Consider the following 14067-nt stretch of genomic DNA (forward strand, 5'->3'; position numbering starts at 1 on the left):
TGCTAAGTGGGGGCGTGGGTGTGAATTTCTTCCCTGCCCTCTCCTAGCCTTGGACCCTCTAAGCCCGACGAGCTGTGCAGCTGCACGGCAGCGTTGGGTTACCAGGACATTGAATGACAAGAGCAGGTTGGGTGTCGGTCTGGGGCATACAGAGGTGCACACAACAGGAAGTTCATACTGCTCTCCATGTTTGCATGTAATGCCTGTAGTTGTGTGGATGTGGTTGGGAGTGTGTATATTTCTGTAAGTCCCTCTGCCAGATATACTGCACACGTGTGTTGCTAATCTCAGTGTACTTGGTGTCAATGCTATATCCGACCTATGGCCCTATATGGTTTCTCAGTGATCTCGCTATAAATGCTCTTTCTCTGTATAAATCCTCAAAAATAAATTGCGTTGACAGGTTTTGGCCGCACAGCGAGGATGGCTGTCTGTCTGCTGTGACACTATGAAAGAGGAAAGCTGTCTGGTACAAGATGTCTCCAGCATCCCTGATAAGTCTTATCTGTTTACAGCGCAGTCTCTGTTCCTCTCTTTGGTGACCTGACTGAGTGAGTGTTGGAGCAGATACAGACGCAGGGCCTTCAGAGTCTCTGCTGCGACTGGAAGGAAGATCAGGGGTCACTCTGTAAAAACATTCCCATGGTGCACCTCCCCCCTACCCTCGTCCCTGCCAGAGACTTCCCGACACACTACAGGGTAGTGAATACAGACAGAGAGGAAACATATCTAAGTGCAATGCAGGTTAGTGCTTTTTACAGTAAGTAAAGGGGCGGTCACCAAAATCTAATTCCACTTGAAAGTTAAAGAAGCACAGCATGAGACCTACAATAAAACTGTAGTTAGAGAAAATGCAATAAAAAAGGAAATCCAATCACCCTGGTTTCCTAAAAATGACTTTCACTTACAACAAAACCGCAATAGAAATTCATTTTTTTGCAGATGACTTTTGTTTTTGGTGTATCACCAATACAATTGCATTAGTCAGCATGGGGTAAGTTTGGGGTAAATGGATGAGTAAAGAAAAAGGGCTTTCACCCGAAACTGAATTGCAAAAAGTTGTTGTGTGGGAACTATTTTTAGAAGATGATCTAATAGTATAAATAGTCAAGAAAACACAATATTGTTTATACTTCCTGAAATGGCACTCCAAGAGCTCCAAAAAATGGCCTCACTACCGCCACAATCTACTGTTGACTCGGGCTCACTTCTGCTAGATACACACACCCCTGTGACTTCACATATCGACCACAACTGTGTTTTAATCTATAGTTAACACATTCCTGATCCCTGCAATGGCTGGAGCTCCGGGGTAGCCTGCCAGAGAAACACTTCAAGATAAGTTAGCATAAAGAGAGGGAGAGAAAGTTACAAAATCAACCACAGGAGAGGCCCCTATAGTCTGTATGTTGACATATATACAAGCAGACTCTATAGGACCGCCTGCATAGTTTGTTGTTGTAATTCTTTTTTTTTTCTCTGTAAGATCCAAGGCTCTACCAAAACATACTTGAGTCTGACGCACCGCTGTAATGCAGTGAAGGACCTGCTGGGTGAACAGTACAGGCCTGCCTTCCTGACCTCTCTGTCTAGCAGATCCTACAGACTTACAATGACTGCCTTAATTACCAGCCTCCATTCCCACCACTTGGGCTTTCCCCAATGGTGCCCATTTAGAACCACAGTCTCTCCCTAAGGTGCCCATTCAAGCCCGACACAAAGCTAGCAGTGTCGGTCCCTGATCTCTTGACACCAAATCCAGTCCTGTGTGCCAGCGCTCGCAGCTTCACAGTGTCTCTGTCTGTCCGTCCGGTTGTCCGTCCTCTCCGTCAGTTTCATATCACTTAAGAATCTCTTATCGTTCACATTTGACAAGAATCGGCGTTGCTACAAGGAGTTTGTTTGACCACATACCGATCAACCGGTGAAGTTAAGTCCAATGTTTAGTTACCGTCTGATTCTGGTGTTTTGGTGTGTGGAACTGCGGCTCGTTCTCAAGTCCTTTCCACTATACACCTTTCTCAGCTCGCTAATTAAAGTTAAAGTAGAGAGAGAGATTTTATGGGAACCGTTGGGTGTAGGAATAATGTAAACACTTCATGTTAAGTGTCTGTAAGTCTATAGAGTAGCTTAATTAGGTAGTTTGAATTCCTTTTAAGCCGTGTTTGTCAGCTGTAAATAAGGCTTGGCTATCAATCCTTCAGTGTGTTTGTTTTAATGGGGAGAATGAGAATAAAGATCCAACCTGAACGGATCTCTTATTAAAAAATAACCGTTGTTAACATTATCAATTAATATGCAAATCATTTTCCAAATTATTCAAATATGTTTGGTGCACAAAAATCACAATTTGCGAAAAAAACAAAATGACATCTGTCCCCTTTCACACCGGCGCTTTTCCAGCTCCTGCTCGGAGCTGGAGCTGGAAAAGCGCCGGTTTTTCCTGTTCACACCGCAGCGGCGGCGCGTCATAGCTCCGGAATGCGGTTCACTTCCAGCTCCAAAAAATTGTCGGTCCAGAGGCAAGAGCTTCGGAGCTATGACGCGGCGTCGCTTACGTCGAGGCGTGCAGGAAACCTTACTTTGACCATCCGTTCGCTGTTATTGATCATTGTGGAGATACATGGGCTGTACAGGTTGTCATGTCCGACTATCACAAGTAGAATCATAATGAAAAATACGCCGGTAAAATGTGCCTGGAGAAAACGGCTTAGCAAGTAGTCAGTTTAGCTTCGGTTGCTATGCTAACATCACCCATGTTATACCAGAGAAACTTTCATAACAGCGTTGTGATGCCAAACAGCGTCAATTCAGACTGACACACATTCACTTAAGGGGAACTGGGGATATGTATCAGCTGCTTGTGTGACAGTCAGACAGTGAATACTTTAGAGCCGTGTGAGCTAACCCGGAGCTAACGGGAGAATAAACTCCCGTGGAAGAGCAGCCAGCACTGCAGCGGTCGGTAAATGCCGCTGAAACACATTAATAAACAATGAACCACGGCACTCTGGAGAAAAGTATATGGTTGGAGAAGTCGTTATTTAATTTAATCTGGCTTCGTATGATTGAAAGCAACACGATCATCGACCCGACGCAGTCCCCGGCCCGTTGTTGTTGTGGGAGAAAATCAGCGACGTAAACTGTGATGTCATGACGCAGCAGCGGCAGCTCTGGGCGGTGTGAACAGAGCGGGAGCTGAAAAGGGAAACCGGAGCTTAACCAGAAAAGCTCTCGCTAGGAGCTAGAAAGGGAAAAGCGCTGGTGTGAAAGCCGCATTATTTTACTGAAAATCAACAGAGACACAATGTACCATGTCGGAAGTCCAGGGTTAGGTCACATCTTATATATACATTTACATTTACATTTACATATACATTTTCTGTCGATCAATTATTTGATTAATAATTGAATCTCCATAAAACAAATGTATTTATTTTTATTTATAACGGCAACATTCTCTAAATCAACATGCTCATATACACAAATAAACTATATATTATACACCATAAATAATGGACACATATCGGGTGTAGACAATACCAATGTGATGATTTAACAAGTGTGTTATACCAAAGGCGGTACATGAGAGAACAAGATAGCATTTAGTATGAGCTAACAAACCCTCTGGCCCCGGTGTGCTAACAGGACATCATGCTGTAGTGAAAATCTGACCTCTGACCCCTCCCTCCTCCCGCTGTGGAAAGTGAGCTATCCCGTTGAGGCTTCAGCGTACGGCTGCTGACCCCAACCACACTGTAGTTGTGTTAATAACACAAGTCAAAGTGTTGTTAATTTATAAGCCTTTTGCTGTCACTATTATTCTTCAGTGTGATCAATATTGTAGAAGTAGTACTTGGGAAGACTACATTCTAAAAGGAGAGGTGACCTGGTTTCTCTCAAGCTGCAGAGACAAGTTGCCCCAAACAAATGATTGTTTATTTATTTGTATTCACTCCAGCTTGCATTTCTGACTCAGCAGTGTGAGGAAAAAGATTCATATAACAAAGTGTTATATAATTAAGAAAGATAGTTCATATTTGGACAGTAAACTCTGAGTCTGAGAGGGAATTTATGATAGGATGATAGGAGAAATAAATAAATTAAGACAGCTGATGGACTTAGTGTCAGCTAAGCCTTACCTTAGAGAAGTTACATTTTATTTCTTGAGGATAAGCTGACACTAAGTCGGTATATTGTGTCTTGATGAGTTTGGATCTCTATTATCATTTTGCAGTGTTTAAACATTTATCCGAGAGCAGCTTGTACGTTTACCTGACTTAGGTAATTGTAACACCTCTGAGCGATGGGTTATTAGGTGTCATGGTTACCAAAACAGGAAGTGGAGTGATTGTTGTCTCAGCAAAAAAGCAGAGAGGAAGAACAGGATTTCTGTATTGAACACAAACCAGCTGGCAGGAAACGGCACTTTTTCTCATTCTCCTAACTTTGATTTCCTTTCAGGGGAAGTGCCCTCTCCCCTCTCTCTGGCTCGCTGGCTCCCAGCTCTTCTGCCCTTCCTCGGCTTTCAAACTATACCCTCTCTGTGTCTCTCTGACGGCGCTCCATGCCATGACAGTGACACATCCAAACGCTCTGCATGCCAAAGTAAAAAACTGCAGCCATGTCTGAAATGGCCCCAGGGTGCAGAGATCATTGGGGTAAAATGTGAAACACTTTCTCGTGACAAATGCTGAAGTGTGACTGCGGTGTTGAAAGATTGTTTATCGACAGCATTAACAAACTGCAGGATGCATAAAGAGAGAGAGAATGAAACAAAGATAAGAAGACAGAAAACAGCTGGTGGAGGCAGATGAAAATGTAAATAAATGAATTCCCTTAAGGTATATTTCTGTAAAGGCAGAAGGTTGCCTTAATAGAGATTGGAAAAACAAAAGGACAGATGTAGAATCTATGTTCTTTCTCCTCCCAGGAACATTAGCCTCAAGGGGACAGCTAACGTCTACAGTTCTGTTAAACCCACATTATCTGTTGAACTATTCAATAATGAGAACCATACTAAAAGCACTATCTATTATAGACAATTAAACGGCATGTTTCCAAAATAAGGCGTGACAAATGTTTTGCCAGAAGGCTTGAGGCAGATCTGGTCTGAATGGCATAAAAGCGGCAAGAAGATATAATAAATTAGACTTTAGATTATGCTGGAATTGTTATGTTGACAGGAACATTTTTATTCTACAGGAAGCTACAGGTTGTGAACCAAATTGTCTGCAGAGAGAGAAAGGCGTTTTGGCTTAAATACCAGGGCCAGCTGGGAATAAAATGGACATTGGTGAAGGGAAAAAGAGTACAAAGTTACCCACTAGCAAAGCACTTAAACTGTTTCTGATTAACTGTGACGACAACAACAATGTCCCAGCATGGGAGCAATCTTCCTTCCAGATGTGAATGTGGTAGCCTACCATCCTTTTGCAAATATTCATTGGGAATTTTATATGAATAACAAATTCCCATACCCTCAAAAACTTTAAATGAAAGTTAAACAGATAATGGAGTTGCTGGTATCCTTTTTTGAATCTTTTTTGAAGATTATTTTCTCAATTGTTTTGGTTTCATTGAAGTCTCTTTGTGCCCCAGAGACTCAAGAAAAGTGTGGTTTATTCCATTTTACAACCCCTAAAGTCTTGCTTTGAATATAATTGATTGAAAAAAGGTAGAGAGCATGCTGAAAAGGTGGAAACTCATCTCAAGAATTCAACCTAATTCAATGAAAAGTGTAATATTAGAGTTAAAAACAGCAGGAAATTAGTTATGCCCATGTAGAGCTAAAATACCTTTATACGAACAGCACTCTGCAGAGATATAACACAAATAATAAACTTGCAATATGTGTTTGATACATCCCCTCGATTCTACCCCAAACACCTAGTACAAAAACACAATTATCTCAGCATGACTGCCAACAAAATTCATAAACATATCACTGGCTCTGTCGCAGACAATCAGTGGAAGATTTACAATAAAAACAACAACTACTGGCGTTTGTTATTGTAGACAAAGTAGAATGCAGTCATGACGAGTCATTAGTTTATCACCATGACCAAAGGAAAAACACATTTTGTCGAGTAACACATTACTCAAAGCGTGATTTGCCTCTGGTGTGAAGAGGCCCTGACTTCACAGCCTGCCTCAGGTCTCCGTGTTGACACTGTTATGGGAGATTATGGTGACCATTTGTCAGAAAGGACAGACTGCTGCTGAAACTACCACTACATGAGGTGTGAGGTCTATCACAGTTATTAGCATATGGTCCCAGTTACAGATCAGATGCAAGAGGCATGACTGACAGGGATGAGAGGAAATGTCAGCAAATGGAATACTTATCAAAGTGATTCAACCCTTATGCAATCAGCGGAGTACAGTCACTTGAAGGATTCAATTACATCAGCATATGTATCACATGGGACACATTTTGCTCCATGTCAACTCACTGTAGACATCAGATTTAACTACAGAGATATGTGGAGGAGAAGTCAGAAGAAAATAAAAGTCTAAAATATTTGCTTTGTGCACGCACATTCAACAAATACCAGATGAACAATAATTACATCATCCTGGTAAAGCTCTCTATGTGGATCAGCTGTGATGCTCTTGGCCCAGATTAAGTCGTTGGCTTGATGCATGATAAATGTTATTTATATCACAGCTGGCAAAAAAAGAACAAATCTGTATATCATCGCCAAATATTTTATCTTTATCGATGTAAACTAAGCAATGAGAAATGTGCAGACGCAGCCTCATTTGACTTTCAAGTTTAATCATTTGGGAAATTTGCTTTGTAGCTTTCTTGCTGAGAGTTAAATGAGATTGATACAGTAAATGGAATAGTCCCGATGAAGCAGATAAACCAAGCTCTTTAACTATAAGTGCTTTGGAAATTGAAATATTATATTATAGATAAATACTTCTAAGAGAAATAAACAAAAGAGTGAACGCAGAAGTAGTTATGGATGTCATGTCAGTTATTTTTGGCTTATAATCTTTTATGGGAACAAGTATTTTACCAGTTTCAACATATATAAAATATCTCAGAAGAATAAAAAAAAACATGTCAATGAAACTATAATTCTGAACTGGGGGAATGCATTGCGACCAGGAATGGGGCACAGTAACTCTCAGAGGCACACATTTAACACACACACACACACACACACCAGCACACACACACAGCAGCAGCGGCCACCCCCACATATCCACAAACCTGCATTCCGGAAAAGACATTTTCCATGAGTTAATCTTTCTACAGGGAGACATAGCAAGAAGATGTCCTTCAATGCATCAATTTAATCACTCAAATACGAGGTGGGGCCAACTGTCGAGAGGCTTAGCCTGCTGAACAGAACCAAATCATGAGTGCAAGTGGAAGACATCTTGGAAGTGGGCCAAAGCGTGGCGGCGAGGGGCATTCTGCTCATAACTGGGGGAGCGACCTCATTTTCCGAATAAAAGCCAGTTTACATAACACGTCTCTCCCCATGACAGGGAGCACTAGGCAGCTGCTGCCAGGCCTGTGGCTTTCACTCAACTACCCAGAGTTCACTGAAAAGTATTCTCTCAGCAGAGCCACAACCCTCTACTGCAAGTTTCCAATATTAACATGTTATAACAAAAAAACGGTCTTAAATTGAAAGTAATGCATAAACACTTTGGTAACCTCAACTATTTAATTGCATAACTCTTATTCCCTGAGATCCAAGCATTGGAAGGAAAAGGGAAACCATCAACCACAGTGACTAAGGTAATGGGTCCACCACTGTCTATATCCTTGACTCTCCTTCAGTTAAAAAAAAGGAAAAAAGTTTGGCAGGGGTAAATTGGGTTGTGGCTTATAATCTTTTATAATAACTATTTTACCAGTTTCAACATGTCTAAACTTTCTCTGAGGAGAAAAAAAACATGTCCAGGAATCTATCATTCTGAACTAGGGGAATTCACCACAACCAGGCAAACATGTTATAATCTTTTGATAATTAAATCATAATTCAGATATATAAAAAAACCTGACTCACAAAACAGTGATTTGACACATTTGAACTATAATATTTTTAAAAGAAGAGTAGTGGTTCATGATGGATGGAGGCTGAACAAGAGCAGGACAAATGGCAAAACAGGTGTACAGTCCTGTCTGAAGAAAAAGATAATCCAGTACGACAGCGTGGCTTTTTACTGTAAATATTTTTTAGAGGTCTGTCATACAGAGAAATACATGATTTCTTAATTGTTGACAATAGGCTACTTGCTTTGGTATTTTAATTCATAGAACTAAGGAAAATACAGTATTTCACTAGTCTTACCTTCTAAATTAATATAAAAGCAAATAAATGTGATGTTAGTCCATTTATAAACTCAACAATAAAAGTCAGCACAAAAACAACACAATAAAACATGTCCAGGTGAAGTACATGAGGAAGACTGTTTATGTAATCAGAATGTGATTCTCCATGCTGGACCAGGATGACATACTTGGAGGCGCTCTGTGAAGCAGGAGCCTCTGTTTTCATTGGCAAAGACACGTTGGACAGTATAAAGTATTAGTAAGAACACATTCATCCTCAATGCATTCCAGTACAGGCATTTACCAAAGACTCCATGCGCACATCATCATTTATCACTGCACCTTATGAAACACAGTAATAATAATTTAGGACAAGGTAGGTTGAAGACTTTTGAGATTTAAAACAATTTCAAGACCTGTGTCACGTCTGTTATTATGGTCTTCAGGTGGTTTAGTAAGAATAGGCACATATTGACGGCCTTGGCAATAGTGTAAGTGATGTAGCACAAATGATAGGTAGATTTACGGAGAGTATAAAGCCCAGGAGAGAGCTAAATATCTGAGATGGTGTTGAACTGTGTAGGTGTGGAGGCCTGTTTGGAGACTTAGCTGCTTTCTGAGTTACTGTTGGCAGTTTAACGAACAGCTGATATATAAACCAGGAGACAGTGCCGAGTGATTTTGAGGTCCAGCCCTGGATGCTTACAACTATAGCATAAGTGATTTCACAGCCTCTACTGTAAAGCTGTATTTAATACCATTTCATTGTTCCATTTCAGAATAGCACAGTGAAGAAATTCAATGTGTTTAAATGTACACAGCATGAGGTTTAATAAAAGGTAATACACACCTTAGATTATGTATTACATGCACATCTGTTCCAATGTTAAACATCAGTATCATTTGATCAATGCTGACATCAACGACTAAAGAATTACATGAAGGCAAAACAAAGTTATGTGTTGCATGATACACTACGACCCAATATTCCTGTTGAATTAGTCAACAGATGATCTAATTCCCTCACACTGCAGCTCGGAGCTGTCCAGGAGATATTTCATCAGGACACAGGTCATTTACACACCTCCGGAGACCAGTCATCATATGTCATAAAGAGAGTCAAAGCATTTTAATCTCACATCTGCTCTTCATTACCATTCCATGCAAAAATAAACACAGGGCTGCAGTTAGGCTATTGCACCTCACCCCAGGAAAAGGGAGAGAAGAAATCGGGAAGAGGCAGAAAGAGACAGCAAGAGAGAGAAAATATTATTAGGCATCATGAGTCCAACAAAACAAAAATTCCACAATTCCTATGGAAAATGACATTGTGTTCCTACTATGAAATCAGACCACTTCCAGGCCTTAGTCCCATCCATGGAGTTTTCCTTTTACGAGGCACTATATAACATCACAGTGACAGATACACCACAGCAATTTCATAGTCCATCCCTTCCCCAACAACTCCTGCACACTCCACAACAAAATATCACTTTACTGATGCTGATGTTACAGTGCACAAAGATTTCCCTAGTTCATATCTAGATGTGTATGCACCTTATCAACCTGTAGCATTTAGTAAGGCTCCAAACCAGGGCCTTATTCTTATAAGACATTTCTGCCCAGACATTTTTACATTTAACTGACTGGGATTGCTCAAAACCCTAAAATATCTTTGTGTTTTGCAAGATTAGTTCATATTCCGGGAGATGACAGCAGCTAAGATCCAATTTGTTCTACAATACTGTGCATGCAACTTCAATGCTAGACCTTGAGATCAATTTACCATGGAGCCTCACAAAAAACCCTCTATCATGACAGACTGAATCAGTGGGAAACTTGGTAAAAGAAGACAGCTGTGATTCTGTACATTAATACATCTTCAGCACCATGTCACAAAAGACACTCTGTATTTGTTTGTGTATTTTGATTTCTTAAAAACGTGCTAACTCGGCTCACATGATGCACCAACGCCAAGCCAGACAGTTTGACCTTTGACCCTGAAACTAACCGGACAAGTTTATTCATCAGTTATAACTTGTAGTATAATTCTGTGGCAGTTAAGATACACATAAGCACACGTACACTCACACACACACACACTCACATGACTACAGAAGACAGAGGCCAGCCTGTTTAACAAGTAGGTCAGATCAGAGAGAGAGAGAGAGAGAGAGACATTGGCTGCAGCAAGCACAGCATTTAGTGCCATCATTGGCTTTTCTAAACCAGCTGAAAAGACACTGAAGAAGTCTAAAGTCACACAGTTATGCAATGTAAGCTATTTGTGTCACATTAAGAATAGATTATTCAAAATGTGTGTGTTTTGAGTCTCACCTGAGGGCAGTCTTTGATGTAATGGCCTTTGTTGAAGCACAGGTGGCATAAGTAGTTAGGTGGGGGTCTTTTGTTTGGTTTCCTTGGCTCTGAAGAAAGGGAAAGGTCTGAGAAATGGTCCGTCAGGGTGTTGAGTCCATCCACGATGTTATTAAGGGAGCCATAGGGTGACACATTCTTATATACGTTGTTGTTTAAGGCCTAGAAAATAAGAAAAATAGCAAAAAAGGTTCAGTTTTAATATTGTATTCTCCATATATTTTTCTCTTTAATTTGCCATGTATAACATATTCTCTCAAGGTATTTTCATAATCAATCCACAAAGAATTCCCTGCTCTCAGTTTCATAGTCTGACTTGTTGACATACATAATACACTGAGAACATTACCACATACATGATAATATCGACATCAAATGTTGCATCTGGTTTCGTATTGGAGTGTTAAAAATGTACACATTAATCCCCAATTTCCTTTGGCATGGTCTCTGTCTTATTTTCTGGTGCACCAAAAAGTGAAGAAAAAAAAAGAGGTCTCTCCAAGATCATTTCTCTCATTAAATTCAGAACATCTGGCGAGAGGCCCAGCTGTGCTCATGAGCTGGAAAAGTACTGAGCATGTCCACAGAGAAAGACAGGACTTTACGGAGGATGACTCATTGTAAACAAGATGGGAGGCATGTTTCCTCGCCAGCCTGTGGAACATCAGCAATGTCACCATGCACTGTTGGCGGTAAACTAGCCATGGTCAGTATTTGTAGTCTACTAGGAGCCACAGGGAGCAGTGTGGCATGCCACAGGGCCCAGTGAATTCATAGAAGATGCCCTCTGAATATTAATAACAAGGAAAGCATTTCCAGCAGTTCCTTATTTCCCTTCTCATTCCTATCCTCCTTTGTTGAAATGTTACCACGAACAACAGGCAGGAATTGACTTCAGTGTGAAATTATGTGGATTTTAGCACATGCATTTTCATTTTTAGATGGTCAGGAAGCTCTAAATGGTCATCTGCCATGACATTTAATAGTTTAAATGCAATAATGACAAATATTTGAAACACCCTCAACAAGTAGAAACATCCCTGAGTACATAAACATGATTAACTGAACTCTTCATCCTCAGCTGACGGATATGTCTTTTTTTCAGTCACAGTTTTATGTCTGGGAAATAATGTTACTGTAGATGTTCAATGTTGCACAGCGCAGAAACCTTAGACTTGGCAACTTGGCCAGGGCTGAACGCCAAATCTTTATCTGCGGGCTGTGAGATTGTGTTGCTAACCAGCTCCAGCTTTAAAACTCATGTTCATTTATTTCGTGTAGTCGTCGTAAATCATGCATAACGGCTCGTAGTTTCCATCCATCTTCCAAGTTTTCCATCTGCCATGTGTTTCAGCTCTGTGTATTACTATGTTATCTCTCCTTGTGGACATGTGCATGTTTTTGTTCTTGCTAAACTTAATTCTTAGTGCAGGTTGTAAAGTTATTTCAACAAATATAAAACAGAACACTTTGCTAACTTTGTCTTCCTCACATTTCTTCAGTTTGGCTTAAAACCTTCTACTGTCAGCCCAGAGGAAACTGATTTCACACACATCTGCTAATGGTGGGTTTGTTTAATTTGTGTGTGTGTGTGTGTGTGTGTGTGTGTGTGTGTGTGTGTGTGTGTGTGTGTGTGTGTGTGTGTGTGTGTGTGTGTGTGTGTGTGTGTGTGTGTGTGTGTGTGTGTGTGTGTGTGTGTGTGTGTGTGTGTGTGTGTGTGTGTGTGTGTGTGTGTGTGTGAAAAAGTGAGTGAATGAGTAAGTGACTTAGTGAGTGAGAGACTCAGCAGGAGGTAGCGTGTGTATATGTGTTTATGTGTGTGGCGATGGATGTGAATGTATGCAGTGGCCTGGACGATGAGGACTTAACTGGTATCATTAGCATTCACTGGGGCTGTGAATTTGTGTATTTACCAAAATAATCTAGCAGCAAAAAATATGGAAACTTTTCAGTCAAACAATATCTGTATTCAATCCCTTTTATATCAAGATGTAGGGAAGAAAAACCTTTTTATACAGTTTTGATCATAGCAAGAAGTTGTGTTGGAAACTGAATGCTTCCATTGACATGATTGGTATCGAATTGGTACCATTGGTATTGGTATCACTTTAAGGACACTGGTACTGAACTGCGGTGTCACACATACACTGGGTAGTGGTGTCTCGTGCTGATTTGAGGTATAATACATTCCACAGGAAATGACTACAGGGTTAGATTAATCCAGAATAAATACACATGTTAATAAGTCACATTTAAGAATGTGTCTTCATAGCCTTGAACTAGGTTACAAAGGAGAAAGAAATGTCTGCTTTGAGACTGTGGTAAGCACAATTGATTTGTGTGAGTTTCAGATCAACAACCAATTATTCTATTATAATTTAAGTGGACTGTTGTGTGATCCTTCACTGCAAAAACAACCATTCTGCATTAGTCATCTCATCATCAAATCTCTGCAGAGGTTTATTTTACTTGGCTTAGCATGTAAAGTAAGTTGCAAAATACCCCCACCCCTTAAACCGTTTCCAGACTGTACGTCTTCCCTCAGTTTGAAACACTTATACTACTCATGCGGATTGAATGGCATTACACAATTGCGTGTAATGTATAATATGCACACCCAATTTTCAGAGGACTGTTTCATGTTAAATAACTTCAAAGGGCCTCTATGGTTACCACCATAATAATGGACACTACTCTAGAAGGTGAATACACCATCCATCTACTTCTTCTGTTTCCTGCAGTTTCCAACACATAGCGTCATAGTAACATAGATCTAAGGAACTGAACTAAAGTCTATTCAACACACTGGGAGGCTTGCTTTAAAGTCTTTACACTGCCATTTGGCCCACAGTATGTGCTTATTTTCCTGTGTGCTGTATGTATGTGTGGGTGTGGCGATGGGGCTCCTTTCTGCACAGTATGGTCTGCAGTATCAGGTTAGCCCGATGCATACATTATCTGCATGTTTGCCCCTAAAATTACACTGCACTACAAAAATAGTCCAAATGTAAACAAGGATGGATTTTGTTTGCACAACCTGGTCTATTTGAAGGAGAGAGGCAGCAGACCTCAGCAGGAGGCTGCAGTGGCCTCCTCTCACCAGACAGAGGCGTGCAGGGCAGTCTATTTCCATCTGTCCCTCTTTACCTCTCTGATCACACACATATCTGATTAAAACATAGTTTTGCTCAACAGCTTTCCCTTAAGGTTCAACTGTAATTCATCTGAATTATTCAATAACATCTTAGGGATAAGGAATTGAATTCTGTATACTTAGAAACCTTGTTGTGATATTTAGCTATTTCACTTTTTATTTATAGATCAAGCTTTAATAAGTTTCAATTGATTCCAAACAATCCTATAACATTCCTGCAATTAAAGTATAACTAATG

At 40.4% G+C, this 14067-nt stretch overlaps 1 protein-coding gene across 1 annotated transcript in view; it reads right to left on the bottom strand.

The window, feature by feature from the left end:
* Window positions 1-14067, bottom strand: part of zcchc24 (zinc finger, CCHC domain containing 24) — a 32534-nt gene that overhangs the window by 17570 nt on the left and 897 nt on the right. Inside the window, exon 2 of the mRNA XM_034152516.1 lies at window positions 10637-10837. Coding sequence (XP_034008407.1) covers window positions 10637-10837 — 201 coding nt within the window. The remainder of the gene's footprint in view (window positions 1-10636; window positions 10838-14067) is intronic.

This window comes from Trematomus bernacchii, unplaced genomic scaffold (genome assembly GCF_902827165.1).
Source record: "Trematomus bernacchii unplaced genomic scaffold, fTreBer1.1, whole genome shotgun sequence".
Taxonomy (NCBI): domain Eukaryota; kingdom Metazoa; phylum Chordata; class Actinopteri; order Perciformes; family Nototheniidae; genus Trematomus; species Trematomus bernacchii.